This window comes from Oncorhynchus kisutch, linkage group LG16 (genome assembly GCF_002021735.2).
Source record: "Oncorhynchus kisutch isolate 150728-3 linkage group LG16, Okis_V2, whole genome shotgun sequence".
NCBI lineage: Eukaryota > Metazoa > Chordata > Actinopteri > Salmoniformes > Salmonidae > Oncorhynchus > Oncorhynchus kisutch.
Genome location: NC_034189.2, coordinates 27,856,484 through 27,873,349, shown reverse-complemented (window position 1 = coordinate 27,873,349; position 16,866 = coordinate 27,856,484). Strand labels below are relative to the sequence as shown.

Genomic DNA, 16,866 nt, shown 5'->3' with positions numbered 1-16,866 from the left:
AAGTTTACAACTGCTCACACCGAAACACAAGGCATTTCAATGACACGATTACAACTCTACTGCTCCCACAGAAACACAAGGCATTTCAATGACACATTTACAACTCTACTGCTCACACCGAAACACAAGGCATTTCAATGACACATTTACAACTCTACTGCTCCCACAGAAACACGCGGCATTTCAATGACACGATTACAACTCTACTGCTCCCACCGAAACACGAGGCATTTCAATGACACATTTACAACTCCATACTCTATACACTCTAAACTCAAGTCTAAACTATATTCACTGGTTGAGGTAGCAGCTGATCGATAGCGGAGGGAAGTGCAACTCTGTGATAATATTGTGATTGACTTCAGTAATAATTACAGCAATATGTTTAATTAGAGCCTTTGGGATTCTTGTATTAAGCACTGATTGATGGAGTAACCACTGCAGTGGGTAATTAAAAACATGAACTGATAAAATGGAGACATCTAATTTGAAGTGTCCATTTTGGAATAACGTTGAGGAAATGGCTGGCGCTCTCATGAATTTGACTTTTTTTTTTGTTAATTGGGCTGCTCTTAAAATGTGTAAATAGTAACATGTTTTGTTTATCTCTTGAAACAAGTATGGCATTGCAAGTACAAGTCAGTTTATAATAAACGTTTTACATAGCTTCCTCTCGTTTTTTTATCACTTTCTTTTTAAAGCACCAACCATTTGAACCAAAAAAAGTACAAATATACCTTTATTATAAGGCAGACTATAGGACGTGCCGTTATTTGCCTGTTCGTGGCCCCGCCTGTTAGCTTGAATGATTCTTGCCATTCTCCTTCAACCTCTCATCATCAAGCTGTTTTCGCCTGCCGCTGACTGGATGCTTTTAGTTTTTTCGCCCCATTCTCTGTAAACCCTGGACCCCTGGGCACCGACGGTCATACCACGCTCAAAGTCGCGTCGGCCATTCATTTGGACCATTCTAACGTTCAATCGAACACTAACTGAATGCCTGTCTACCTGTCTACCTGCCTGTCTACCTGCTTTACATAGCAATCCGTGGCCACGTGACCACCATTTTGGTGAACGGGGTGGTGTACCTAATAAGCTGAGTGTATGTGAAAATTGTGCGTTTCTATGTTTTGTAGTAAAAAAGAGAGGAAGATAAGTGTTTCCAATGACATCATCGGTATGCATCATTTGATTTTAACATATTCTGAGTAGGCTTTGCCTACTAATTGTCTGCTACTGTAATTGGTTGAAGATATCATTGGAAACACAAATGTTCCTTTATATTTTTTTATAGAAAACATACAAACTCCCAATTTTCACATATGTTGATGTTGGGGGTGGTGCTGGAGATGACGAATATGTAGTGGACCGTTTTTACAATTTCCCTTTAAAGGTTGCAAACATAGAAGGTCTACCACCTACATGACAATTAGCCACCTGTGGTTTTCTTTTGGTCATCGCTAATCTAAAGCATTAGCAGGTATTAATGTGTCTAATAATCAAGTCACAGTTGCTTTGAATACCACCCGGATAACATTTAATCCACTTATCACTCTAACGTGCTCGGAATTCCACTGAGAAATTACAATAGTGGCTTTTTATAATTGGAGAATTGTCATTGTTGAATAAGTCCATCTTTTCATTTACATCCATTCAACCCCCCCCCCCCCCCCCCCCCCCCCCGATTTCATATTCAAGTTGACAAATATGCCTCCCAGTTTCATGACTGTCTGTAATCAAGGTTTTAACCCAGAATAAATGTCAAATGCAATCACTTTTTAACCACCAGCCTCGATGAAACAAAATGACCTGTGCCATGGATATGGTTACAGTGATTGCCTTATATTCCCATATTGACATAAAAAGGGCTTTATGTATTGAACGTGTTCCCCCTGAGCATCCTTAGAACCTACAGTGTGATTACAGTTTGCCCCCTTAGGTGCCTGCGCACATCGGCCAAAAGAAAACAGTAAGGCTGTGTATATTGACAACTTAACAGCCTTAGGATTCCTGCTTATAGTTGTTTCCCAAATGTCCTTACATACATTGGCATAACAAGCGTATGTGTGCGTGTTGTATATTGACCCCTGTGTTCCAATCCGTCCCTTCAGGACCTAGCACCACCTGTACGGAGGACTCCTGCTACAATCAGGGCGTGTGTCTCCAGCAGTGGGAGGGCTTCTCCTGCGACTGCACCATGACGTCCTATGGAGGCTCCTTCTGTAGCGACCGTGAGTACAACAACCCCGTCTGTCGCCGACACGTCACCGTGCCGGGTTGTATGTGCGTATGTCGTGTGAAGGTTGTGTTTGTTGTAGGGCTTCTGGTGGATCGCGTTGGTTTGGTCGCGGAGATGTAGGTGACTTTCAAAGGTGTTTATATGTCGTGTTTGGTTTTGTAGACTATTTTAGGTCTAATGTTTGCTAACTCTTTAGCGCTTCCCTAGTGGGCACATGGAGAGATTTACGCTTGTTTGTACGAGAGAGAGTTGATCCATGTCCCCTACAGAATAAATGAATCTAGAACCCGTGACAGAGGGACAAGGTCCAAGGTTAATAGAGCAGTGGGCCTACTGCTTTGTTAGCTTGTTAAGAAGTTAAGCTCAGGATCCATAATCAATTGACCTCCCTCTCCCTTCAAACCCCCTTTGAACACTCCCTCGTAACTTGTCCTATGACACGTTTGAGGGTAGAAACATGTGCCTAGCTGAGGGAGTTGTGTGTTGTTTGTGTAGTCAACGTTCGTTAGAGAGACTATGATTGGCTATGACAGTCGGGCACTGATTAGGACCAGGCTGTGGCAGTGGGTTCGCTCCAGGAAGAGGGAGAAAAGGGGGACAAGGCAGAGGAAGAGAGGAGGACGATAACGTCTTCCTGTGAACGACAGCCACGCGGAGATAAACAGAGATCCCATCCCTAGCTCCTTGAAAGATAAGAGGGCGAGAGAGGGGAGGGGGGGGGGGAGAGGCACGCTGATGCCTTTGCTCTCCTTGCTCTGCTCAGAGACCGTGAGGGTATTAGTAAGTTTAATATCCTGATTTCTTTAAAGATTGGAGAGATAGGCGTGTGTGGCACTGAGCCAGAATGAGGCCTCACACTACTTGCTCGAAACGCCCAGAACCGGCCAAGGAGGCTAGGGAGCGTATGTGTGTGTGTTTGTGTGTGTAGAGAGAGAGAGATGAGAGAGTGATCCCTCCAGCAGCCAGCCCTACTGTAGGTCTCTTCACATTTACAAGCAACCAAAATATCTCCCAGAGATCAAGCTCATTCTATAGCAATGGCTACCACATGACAAAGCACGCAGTAAAACATTGTATCAAGTCTATTCACCCACCCCCCTAACCAAGAGAATATCGACGTTGACATTAGCTTGTCTAATCGTATCCTCTAAAGTGCAGAGCTGAGACGGGCAAGGCAGTGACTGAGGAGTGAGGACTAACACTGAGGGAGTCATTTAGCTCTGATTAAACCAGTTGTATGGACTGAATGTCTAATGGACGTCTTCCATCAATCACTGAACACAGAACACAGTCACTAGACCACTAGACCTAGCTAATAACCTTGACTCTTTGTTTACCGACCATTGCTTTTGCTGAGAAGGAACATAAAATGTATAAAATGAGGTACGATACTTATTTTTCAAGGGCAAGTGCTTTTTTCCTCATCAAATTTGATGTTAAGACGTCGTATAAGTGATGTCTGGCTCAATTGACTAACGGTAGGTCTTTTCCGGGAATTCTCAGACGCATTCGTTAAACTGAGAGTATCATTGGCTGCTGGCTAGGTCTCCCCTCTCCCCTCACTTTTTATAAGGTTGAATATTTGCATGCTCTGCTGGGTATCACTGTTGTATTCCTGTCTGTGTTTCCTCCGTAGCCCCACAATTAGCGTCTCTTCATTCTAAAAAGCCGAAGAGTCTTCCTTTACTGCCATCTTTGAGAAGAGGCAGATGAATCTTACTTTCACTTGAACATACCCGTTCTCCATGATGTTCAAGTGCCTGCTCTATCACGTTATTCTTCCAGCACAGAACTCTGCCCAACCTTGTTACCATGTTTTGAAGACTTCTATCCTTCAGCTATCTTGGCTTATACAACATTGTTTTGAAGACTGAATGTGTCACTTTTCAAGGAATTTTCCTTCAAGCGTCTACGCCAACACAAGGTAGGAGTGTCTACGGGTCGAGCCACTGACGTTCTCCAACTCTTTGTGCCTGTACATACCATTGTGAATTCCAAAACACTAATGGTTTAGAAGTGTATAGTAACTGCTTTGAAGACATGTTTGACATGACTCTTAATAGGGCATGCTTCTTCTCCTGCATTTTCTTCATAATCCACATCTCATTGTGGTATGTGTCCACAAAGTTTAGTATCCTGCAGTGTGTGTGTGTGTGTGTGTGTGTGTGTGTGTGTGTGTGTGTGTGTGTGTGTGTGTGTGTGTGTGTGTGTGTGTGTGTGTGGTCTCTGGTGGTGCGTTTTTAGTGCATAAAGGGTCGGTCTGGGACGTACTCTGCTGCAGCTGTGCAGGTGGCCTCTCTGTATCCATCCCATTCAACTGAGAGAACGGACGTGTCTGATCTGAAGGCAGCTAGGCTGAAATGTACCTGATAATAAAATGCATCTCACAAGCATCGCCACACGCGTGACTGAGCTCTAGATCACATGCACACCATCAGTCAAAGGCTAGCAATTATGTTATCTAACCGTTCCACACAGTTGCATACTGAGACACACAGGCACACACTCGCGTGCACGCACACACACACACACACACACACACATCGACCCCCACTGCTCCCCTTTCCACCCACCCACACACATCCCCTTACCGGCCCTAAAAAGAGAGATGAAAATCAATTGAATTTCCCTCAAAGAAGAATAAAGAATTAGAATAGGAAAGGCAGGCCATTTTCACTGCAGCCGGAGTCTTAAATTAACATAATGATTCTCCCTGGCCCGCTCCCCCTGCTCTTTGTGGCTGTCCAGACCCTCTTGTTGGCTGTAAAGAGGAGCAAGGCCTGAACTGTGGGAGCCAGTGTGTGTGACTGTGTGTGTGTGTGTGTGTGTGACTGTGTGTGTGTGTAAGACCCCCACCCGGCGTCCTCTATCACTTCAGCCAGATGGCTGCAGAGGAGATGAGCCTCGCTCAATTTGAAAGGGGTGGGCTAGACCTCCCCCCTACGCACACACTGGTTGGTAGAGAGGCAGATGCACAGCAAGATAATATTCATTTGTTTCCGACTCCTAATATTTCCGAGGCTTCTTTTCTAAATGATCTTCAAATTTCAAGAGTGCACTCAATTATAATCCTACGCTAGCCTGGATGTCAAAAAGCATTTGTTGCTCCACTCACTGTTTATGAATATATATGAGGCATATGAATGTTTACTGCAAAACTGCCGGGAGAGACTGCTGTTGTAAGCTATTTACCACACGATATTTGACAGTGATGGTTATAATTTTAGGATTTAGGATTATATCCAAATTATAGCCAATATCCAATACATACTGTACATGACATAGGCTACTGCACATTACGCACGATAGAAAAACATAGAAGCCCATACGGTAGATGTACTGTAGCTAGCTATATGCTCTCTTGGGGAAATGAATGAAACTATCTCAAGTAGGCTAATCTTTTTTGATGTGAACTGTTTTACTGAATTGCATTGTACTGTATTACTGTATATGGACAGGAATTAGGCACATCATTCAAACCATGATAAAGCAGAAGAGAACATGTGATTCTGGTGCGGACTACAAAGTTACAAGTATAGGCTTTGCGAATTTTATTCGAATTGTGAAATATAAATCGGGCCTATTTGTACAATTAGTAGGCGGACACATAAATTATATACCTTTCATAGTATTCCCCCTAATGTTATTAGCCTCCCTCCTCTTTCTCTCTCTCTCTCTCTCTCTCTATTGTTGCCTCATTCCTTCCTCGCTTTCAACAGTTAAATGAAATAAGTGTTGTTTTCCTTGTCTTCATCATTCTAATGGCACTTCACTATTTTGGATGCAATTGGAGTTGACGGAGAGAGTGCGCACGTGCACTGATTTTAAAGCAACAATATTAGAGGGATAAGCTGTTTTAAACTCTGGAGTTGCAATTAGAACAATTACAATCTTTACAATTAAAAAATCAAAAATCAAAAATCAAAGCCAGATGGGAGATGGATAAATTAGACACACATTTGGTCTTTATATTACTGTAGCATAGGCTAAGCTGCAGCAAATGCAGACCTACTTGTCACAACAACAAAAAAGTTACCCTGATGAGATGATACAGTGGGTCTACATGCATTGTCAAGTGTGCGCCATACATAGATGGGCTGTCTGTCCCCACCCTGAGTGTTGATGATTCATCATGCAGAGGCCGTAGAGAATCCACATTTCGACGTCGCATATAATTGAACAGTTCAATTTCACGCCACGCTGTTTACATCAATAATTATTCTAACGTACTGGTTTCTCTCAGTTATTTATCCCAGGGAAAAGGGAGTGGTTTTGTAAATCCTGGTAGATCTCAGTAGACTAGGTTTCCTTCCATTCAACCCTAGTCCATTGGTCAAACAGGGAAAGAGTCCACCGTGTCATTTAGAGATGCATCCCGGTGGAGATCCTCAAGTTTTCTTTTTGTTCTGTAGAGGGGTGTTGTTTATGTTATTAGGGAGTTGCTCTGTTTGACAGACCCGCCATGTTGAGCTGAAGAGACTGACTCCATATGGACGGCTGATATCTCTGTTGGATGAGCGTGTGGGGAGGAGAGACGCAACGGCAATTGGTTAGCGTGCCGCTTCCACATGCCACCGCACATGTTGTACACACACACACACACACACACACACACACACACACACACACACACACACACACACACACACACACACACACACACACACACACACACACACACTCAGTGAGCAAACTTGTGTTATTCAGAGGAAGTGTCAGGTGATTGACTGGTCCATTTGTCTGTGCATAGCGTATAAGTGGAGCGCTTGTTATTCTACAGTTTAAGTAACTGAATCAGACAGCACCGTTTGGAAGTGCATGCAATTTGTGGCTTAGGTTTCAGCGTTCAGTGCGCGTGGGTGGTTGTCTGTGCATGTGTGCGTGCATGTCTACACCCCATCATCCTAACCTGATGTTGCTATCTCTTAATTTCCTCCCACACATGTTTATCTCTACGGTTCTCAGGTGGCGTGTACGTAGCGCTTGTTAGGAATGACAAGCCTGGCCTTGTTAGTCACTGGTGTTGAGGGGATCCTTTTGTTTTGCAGCCGCTCATGGATTTGATGACCTGTTGTTTTTCCACTCTCAGTCCTTCAGGGATAGCATCAATGGAGAATACTTTGTGTGGTGTGTTTGTGCGTGCGCAGGTTCAGTTATGTCTGCACGTGTGTTTGCATGGTGCGTTGTTTTAATGAAGCCGGCTGCTTGTGCGCCGTGCCTTCTAGCATACTAAATGTGCCGCCTGTCGGTCAGCAATACCCCAGTTCTCAGACTCACTCTTCTCTCCACCTTCTTCGCTCTTCCCTCCATCTCTCCCTGCCTCCATGAGGCCCTCCAGCTTCCTCTCCTCAGTGAGCGTATTGTCATGGTTAGCCTGCGGGTGTAGAAGATGATTTGGGAGAGTGGTGATGTAGCTTACCCTGTGACATGTGTAAATGCATAGACCCAGAATCAGTCCAGCTGGGCTAATAGTGGAGTCTATATGGTCTATAGGGAAAAGATTGGTAGTAACAGCCTTTTAACAGCAATAACTCCCACAAACCAGCAGCAGCATCACTCTCTCCCTCTCAGCAGTCTCTCTCTCTTGATCAGAGCTGATTATTGATGCATGCAGCATCATGCCTTGCTGACAGGAATCATTGACTGATCATCGCTGGGTCTCATTCCCCTCCAACTAAACTGGGACGTCTCTCAAAGTGGCCAATCTTCTCCTGAGAGGCCTGAAATGAAATAGATTCATTCGAGAGGTCAGATCTCTCGTCTCTGTCTCTGTCATTTGAAATTTGAGCCGAACATTTGCAGCCGTACTCTATTCAGATGAAGGTCAATGCGACCTTAATGGGGAACGCAGAGCCTGGACACTCGTTGGCACAAGAGAGTATAAAGAGATATCATTAGTATTGTCTGTGTCCATCTTCCCCTTTAAAAACAGAATAGTGAACACTGAAGACATTAGTAGGCAGGGTTGTGAGTCAGAAAGCCACTCCCCCAGAAACCCTGAAACAATAAAGACACAGTTCTCACCAAATCTGTGTGAAGGGATTAGCACCATCACACATCTTTCTTTCTTTCTTTCTTTCTTTCTTTCTTTCTTTCTTTCTTTCTTTCTTTCTTTCTTTCTTTCTTTCTTTCTTTCTTTCTTTCTTTCTTTCTTTCTTTCTTTCTTTCTTTCTTTCTTTCTTTCTTTCACTTTCTTTCTGTCCTCACTCCCCTCTTCTCTCTCCTATTCCCCTCCTCATCTCGTTGATGTTGTTTATATTTCCGCCGCCGGTCATGTCATTTCCAGTGCATTTGTTAGACGGGGCGCCCGCACCCAGCAATTATCAAGCTGCTCATTTGGTGAAGAACGCGGCGTGGCCCACTTGTAATTGCTTGGCTGTAGTTTTTTAGAGGACTGTGAATACAACCAACACAAAGTTTGTATTTGCGAGAATCTTTTAGAACAAAAAAAATCGACAGCGAAGGGGTCACTATCATGGTGACTCGGCAGGTTAGCAAAGCTAGCGTCAGTCCAACCGTGTTCTCGGAGTGTACGACTGAACGCAGACCTCCAAACAAAAAAAGGCCCAGGGTCTAGGCTCCTCTGTCTGGCTTTGTGGCGAAATGGAATGAAATGGTGGTGATTTACAAGTCACCATGGCCTAATTACTAAACTGATTGCTTCTTAACCGTAACACGTATTAAAGTGCAATAAATGGCGGAGGTAATTGCTTCAAGACCCCCTCCTCCACTCCACTAGTGATATCAAAGGCATAGCGTCTCACTACACAGTGAAAAGGAGAAGGGAGGGAAGAGAGAGAAAAATGAAAAGGGTGTAAGAAAACAGCGGGAAAGCAATTATTTCGAGGAGCACTCGGCTCGCATGTGTTATATTAGTCAATTGCGTTTGTTGCGGTTTGTAGATCACAGCGTCAAACTTCTGATTAGTGAGAGTGTCAGAGCTGGATGGCTGTCGTGACACGGTGTATATGAATACTACATACACGCATGTGCCTGCACACACACACACACACACACACACACACACACACACACACACACACACACACACACACACACACACACACACACACACAGTCCATTCTGTGGCTAAGGATGGGGTAGACAATTTCTTTCATTATGTGTGTGCTTTCTCGCCTTAAAATTCTACCTGAGCATTAGATGGGTATATCAGGCAAAGAAACCCTCATCATTTCCTCCACTCAAGGCTTCTCTAGTTCTTCAATCCCCTGCATTTTTGCCATGTAACAGGATCGTGGATATTTGACGTTACTTTCTTACAGAAACAAACTTTCATGTGCCTTAATTACAAACTCGTATAGGTTCTGTAAATATGAAGAAAAAAATAATAATTACGAGCCTAGTTTAACCAAGGAGAAAGCACTTACCTATATAATAAGAAAGACATGATCCTTCCTTGCTAGCCATGATTGGCTGAGATAATGGAGTTGGACATGCCAAGAGATGAGTCCTGATTGGTCTGTCACGTCACAGGCATCTGTCTATAACTGTAACTGAGGACTTGGTGGACTGTACATTCTTCAGGTTAGGTCATGTGCTTGCTCCCGAGAGCTGGTAAGGGCAATGATGACAAGACAGAGAATTACAGTCGTACAGTGTTTTGTATACTCAGTATGCACATGATACAATCTCTAATTCACCGTACTATAAACAATATGCATGTAATAATAACATGTCAGCAATGGCTTACTGCTACACAAGACAATACAGCGCCAGACAACGTGACTCCCATAATTAGAGAGCAAAGGGGAAGCTGCCGCACAAATTCTACAAAGCATAGCACCATAACAGGGCTACAACTGCAGAATTAACTACAGGATGGCTGGAACTCTGTAGCTGGCTGGAACTCTGAACGTCTTCTCTTAGCAGGAGATGGCCAAGCATGATCTGCTCCACCCCACCTGTCCTATCACTCTGATATGATGAACTTCTATCTATTCTACTATAACTAGTATTTCTCCATGGCCTTTCTTCCCATAGTAGAATGGGGGTTTCCCTGGTGAGTACTGTATATAGATCATCTTTGGCACCGAAGATTTTTTGGAAAGATATAGCTAATGGACAACTGGAAAAAGGGTTACTACAGCCCTCAACAACATTGCTGCCCTGAATTGTACTGGTGCTATCGACCAAAGCTCAGTGGGAGAAAGTTACTACTTTCTGGTGGACAATGACATGCTGAATTCGTAAAGAGATGGGTGTGACTAAGGCTTAATAGGGTGTGAACGTTGCTGCCTAGCATAAAACGGGCCGAGCACGTGTGAAAATCTCTCAAGGCAGCATCATTTCCCCACATTTCCTGCAACAACATATACCATTTGAGAGAATGTAAAGCCCCCCTGGCCAAACCCTCCCCTAACGACACTGTGCAAATTGTGCGCTGCCCTATGGGAGTCTCAGTCACGGCCGGTTGTGACACAGCCTGGGATCAAACCCGGTTGTGATACATTGAGATGCAGTGCCTTAGACCGCTCCGCCACTCGGGAGCCATAAATGACCATATATGGCCATAGATGGCCAGTCCTTGCATCCATAGCTCTGTGTATGAATTTTAGATTGGTTACATTTCTCTAGCCTCATCCCTCAGCGTTATACCGAAACAGTGGCAGGGAAGATCCGTTATGTTTCAACTGCTGATTGGCCCTTTAAGCTCACATATAGGTGTTGTGTCACATATGGGAGGTTGTCCTGATTCAAGGTTGCTTGCCACTGCATTATATTAAATCAAATAAAAAATAATACGTTTTTAAGTGTGCATCTGTACAGAAAATAGCTCTCTCACTGTTGTGATTAGGTTCATAGAAATGGGATCAACTCGCACAACCAAAATTGCAAAAATTACTGTTGATTTCATTCATTTGCTTTGGGGAGTGGGCTCAATTATCGAGTATTGTTTGTAGAGCAGTTAAGGGAGACAACCAGAACTTCATCGTCTTGCGTCACTGCCACATTCACCTGTTATGACCCTCTATAGGATATTTGACCTATTTTATTTTGAATTTGAAAAGTAATTTTTCTCCGTCGCTGACAAGCGCCTGTCCACAGCATATGCAAACAGCCGATACAGGCGGATTCAGTGGAATGCTACACAGACCATGCAGCAACAACAACAAAAAGTCTCTTGTCGTAAAACACACAGTGTTTTATTGAAAGAACGTGACGACGTCACCGACCGCAGGGGGATGATACAATGACAATATGAACAGCCATCACTCATGGCTTTCTTACACTATGTAGCTCAATTCCACGTTTTCCTCAGCTACTATCCAAACTTAGGGCAGAATGCATCAGACGTCAGCACCTTCCTTTGTGTGTAGATGAGACTCTGAGTGAGAGGCTGTCGATCAAGCGGCAGGCATACACCTTTCTCTCTTTTCAGAGGAGAGGAGGATGAATGTGCAAATAAAGGAGGGACGGAAGGAGGAGGCCGGAGGGATGGAGCGTCCCTGACGTCACAGTGTCATTTAGGATGCCCAGCAACGGGCCATTCAGTAGGTAAGAAATGATTGAGAGCTTTCATCATTTCTCCTCTTTTCTTTTTGTCGCTTCAAGCATTTTGTTGAGCCCCCCCCCCTCCTCCTACACACCAAACGACACATACGCACGGCGTAACAATTACTCACATACACAGGTGCAGCTGGTTAGCGTGACTGGGAATATGCCGTGGCGTCCTGTTAATGCCATTCTTTGCAGAAGGAAGAGACATGAGCCACAGAACACAGTTCTTTTACAAATCTCATATTAAATATATAAATACGTCTCCGCAAGAATGCGACTGAAATTGAATTGCCGCTTCAACCTCTTGAGTTAATACCTATTATGTTTATGGAATACATTGCGGTGCTATCATGCCCAGCGTATTAAGTAGCTGTGCAGTATGTACGTACCACAAGCAAAACACTGATGACACCACAGCACAGTAGCTTCCCCTAAAAATAATATACAGTGGTGGTAGCTAATGTTCTTTACACTAATATTACTTAGTTCTAGGCCCGTTGTCTTCTTATTCAACTCTTTTGTCATAGATTCAGAGCTCTTTAAAGCATTTGAGGTCACTAGACTGTATATGCTTCAAAGGAACCAGGGTGATTCCACGCCAGTGTGACCTGAAAATGTTTTGGATATCTCAGATTGTTCTGATTGTTTCTGTTTTCACAGAAAGTTCATTGGGAGGAAGGATTTTAATATTTCTATCGCAAACAATTTGAAGGAAAAAAAACATCAGGAAAGTGGCAATTTGAATCTCCTTATAGACCTTTGCCTCTTCTAAGACCGTTCATGATACAGACAACATCTTGGTGATATTATACTCCTTAATGTGCTTTAGACCATGGTGTATGTCTAGATTCTGAAAAACACATTTTCACTTTAACTTATTAAACATTAAGAATATGAATATCTCAAAAGTACCCTTTTTGATATAGTGCATTTTTAGACATTGTTTAAAACAATATACTCTACGAGTGCATCACGTTTCCAGAGTGGGCTCTCTGCTTCTTTTGAAGTATTGATACAATTATATGAGCACCACCTACACAGTGAATGGGAAAATGGGTTCAAAGGGAACTCCCTCTGCTGGTTGTGGGTTGTGATTGGTTAATGACCTATAATGTTAATTGCTATGTATAAAATGGGTCAAAAAATGTTTAAATACCGGAGAGGATATTGTTCCTAATAATATGTCTAAAGATAAGAACATTTTTAAAAAAGGATGCTTTTCCCATATTCATATGAATATGTGTTATTTTGACTAAATTCAGGTGAAAAGTTGTATTTCAGAATCTAGACATACTCCATATTTTGGAGCACACTATGAGGAGTATCATGTCACCAAGATGTAGTCTGTATCATGTACATTTCACCGATCATAGGGGTCTTACAGGCATGTATAGCTCTAAAACGGGACAAAATTGGTCACTTTAATCAACATTTTCTCAAATTGTTCGTGATACAAATGTAAAAAGCATACAGTGCCTTCAGAAAGTATTCACACCTCTTGACTTTTTCCACATTATGTTGTTACAGCCTGAATTTAAAATGGATTAAATTGCAATTTTGTGTCACTGGCCTACACAGAATACCCCATAATATTAAAGTGGAATATATATATATATTTTTTTTATTTATTCTCTTTTTATTTTTTTTTACAAGTGAATTAAAATTGCAAGCTGCATTGTCTTGAGTCAATACGTATTCAAACCCTTTGTTATGGCCAGCCTAAATAGGTTCAGGTGTAAAACTTTGCACCTACTGTAAAACTTGCATGAACACTGTGTCCAATCATAGTGTGCAATAATAGTGTTTAACATGATTTTTGAATGACTACCTCACCTCTGTACCCCACACATACAATTATATGTAAGGTCACTCAGTCGAACAGTAAATTTCAAGCACAGATTCAACCACAAAGAACAAGGAGATTTTCAAATGCCTCGCAAATAAGGGCACCTATTGGTAGATGGGTAGAAATGAAAACAGCAGACATTAAATATCCCTTTGTCCATGGGGAAGTTATTAATTACACTGTGGAAGGTGTATCAATACACCCAGTCACCCAGTAAGACAGTTGCTGGAAAGAAAGGAAACCGCTCAGGGATTTTACCTTGAGGTCAATGGTGACTCAGTTATATAGTTGAATGGCTGTAATAGGAGAAAACCTGAGGATGGATCAACATTGTAGTTACTCCTAATTGACAGTGAAAAGGAAAATTATTCCAAAACATGCATCCTGTTTGCAACAAGGCACAAAGCAATTCACTTTTTATCCTGAATACAAAGTGTTATGTTTGGGGCAAATCCAATACAACAGATAACTAAGTACCACTCTCCATATTTGCAAGTATGGTGGTGGCTGCATCATGTTATGGGTATGCTTGTAATTGTTAAGGACTGGGGTGGGGTTTAGGGTAAAAGAAACGGATAGGAGCTAAGCACAGGCAAAATCCTGGAGGAAAACCTGGTTGTTTGCTTTCCACCAGACACAGAGAGATGAATTTCAGCAGGGCAATAACCTAAAACACAAGTCCAAATCTACACTGGAGTTGCTTACCAAGATGACATTGAAAGTTACTGAGTGGCGTAGTTACAGTTTTGACTTAAATCTGCTTGAAACTCTGAAGCATGACTTGAAAATGGCTGTCTACTAATGATTAACAATCAACTTCACAAATATCGTACAATCAAGGTGTGCGAAGCTCTTACAGACTTACCCAGAAAGACTCACAGCTGTAATCACTGCAAAGGTGATTCTAACATGTACTGACTCAGGGGCGTGAATACATATAAATGAGATAATTCTGTATTTCATTTTCAATACATTTGCTAACAATTCTAAAAACATGTTTTCACTTTCTCATTATTGAGGTATTGTGTGTAGGTGTGTGTGACTAAAAAAAATCTGTCTACCACAACAAAATGTGAAATAAGCTGAGAGGTATGAATATTTCTGGAGGCACTGTTAAAAAAACACAAAAAAACATTTTACCCCAATTAAGTTTCTATGTGAGAATTTCCAGAACAATCTGAGATACCAAAAACATCCACGCTGGGATAGAATGTCCACACCATTGGCTCTCCGTGGCTGTTGTTCCTTCTCTAATTGTTTCCTTTCCTGTTCATGATGGAAATGACAAGTGAATCTCCCCAGTAAGGAAGGGGCTGGCTATGTCGACCCAGTGTGGTGCCTTAGTGATTAAGCCAATGGCTGGAATAGCACATCTCCACTGCAGGAGGGAAACCCAAAGACAACGATATCCCTCCACAACTCCCTCCATCTATTCTTCCTTCCCTTTACCTCTCCCACTGGGCTGTCTGCTTTACCTGGTCGTCCTATGGTGATGTTGTTCCAAAGCTTAAATGAAAACGGCCTCGCTCTCGTGTGAGGGCTCTGTGGATCTCCACACAGCCATGAGCAAATCAATGCAACCCAATGACGTGGCGGTCGAGCCGACACAATACACAGATCAATGGACACGTACACCAAGGCGTATACGGGTTTAAAGGTATTCAGGAGAACATTGCATGCGATAAACAGTTGAAGTCGGAAGTTTACATACAATTAGGTTGGAGTCATTAAAACTCGTTTTTCAACCACTCCCCAAATTTCTTGTTAACAAACTATAGTGTTGGCAAGTCGGTTAGGACATCTACTTTGTGAATATAATTTGTCCAACAATTGTTTACAGACAGATTATTTTACTTATAATAAACTGTATCACAATTCTAGTGGGTCAGAAGTTTACACAAATACTAAGTTGACTGCGCCTTTAAACAGCTTGGAAAATTCCAGACATTGATGTCATGGCTTTAGAAGCTTCTGATAGGCTAATTGACATAATTTGAGTCAATATGAGGTGTACCTGTGGATGTATTTCAACACCTACCTTCAAAATAATTGCCTCTTTGCTTGACATCATGGGAAAATCAAAAGATATCAGCCAAGACCAAATATGTAGACATCCACAAGTCTGGTTCATCCTTGGGAGCAATTTCCAAACGCCTGAAGGTACCACGTTCATCTGTACAAACAATAGTACGCAAGTATTAACACCATGGGACCACACTGCCGTCATACCGCTCAGGAAGGAGACACGTTATGTCTCCTAGAGATGAACGTACTTTGGTGAAATGTCTTCTGGTCTGATGAAACAAAAATAGATCTGTTTGGCCATAATGACCATTGTTATGTTTGGAGGAAAAAGGGGGAGGCTTGCAAGCCGAAGAACACCATCCCAGTTATGAAGCACGGGAGTGGCAGCATCATGTTGTGGGGTTGCTTTGCTGCAGGAGTGACCGGTGCACTTCACAAAATAGAGGAAATAATGAGTAGGAAAAGTATGTGGGTATATTGAAGCAACATCTCAATCCAAATGGACAATGACCCCAAGCATACTTCCAAAGTTGTGGCAAAATGGCTTAAGGACAACAAAGTCAAGGTATTGGAATGACCATCACAAGGCCCTGACCTCAATCCTATAGAAAATTTGTGGGCAGGACTGAAAAAGTGTGTGCGAGCAAGGAGGCCTACAAACCTGACTCAGTTACACCAGCTCTGTGAGGAGGAATGGGCCAAAATTCACCCAAATTCACCCAAAGCTTGTGGAAGGCTACCCAAAATGTTTGACCCAAGTTGAACAATTTAAAGGCAATGCTACCAAATACTAATTGAGTGTATGTTAACTTCTTGCCCACTGGGAATGTTTATTTAATTTATTTTACCTTTATTTAACTAGGCAAGTCAGTTAAGAACAAATTCTTATTTTCAATGATGGCCTAGGAACAGTGGGTTAACTGCCTGTTCAGGGGCAGAACAACAGATTTGTACCTTGTCAGCTCAGGGATTTGAACTTGCAACCTTCCGGTTACTAGTCCAACACTCTAACCACTAGGTTACCCTGCCACCCCAATGTGATGAAAGAAATAAAAGCTGAAATAAATCATTCTCTCCACTATTATTCTGAAATTTCACATTTTTTTAAAATAAAGTGGTGATCCTAACTGACCTAAAACAGGGAATTTTTAATTAGGATTAAATGTCAGGAATTGTGAAAAACTGAGTTTAAATGTATTTGGCTAAGGTGTATGTAAACACTTCAAACACTCCGACT

At 42.4% G+C, this 16,866-nt stretch overlaps 1 protein-coding gene across 5 annotated transcripts in view; it reads left to right on the top strand.

The window, feature by feature from the left end:
* The window catches only part of nrxn2b (neurexin 2b), a 1,016,923-nt gene that overhangs the window by 568,019 nt on the left and 432,038 nt on the right, over positions 1-16,866 (top strand). For all 5 annotated transcript variants that reach the window (XM_031792165.1, XM_031792164.1, XM_031792163.1 and 2 more), the window contains one exon: positions 2,112-2,231. In XM_031792165.1, the coding sequence (XP_031648025.1) occupies positions 2,112-2,231 (120 nt within the window). The remainder of the gene's footprint in view (positions 1-2,111; positions 2,232-16,866) is intronic.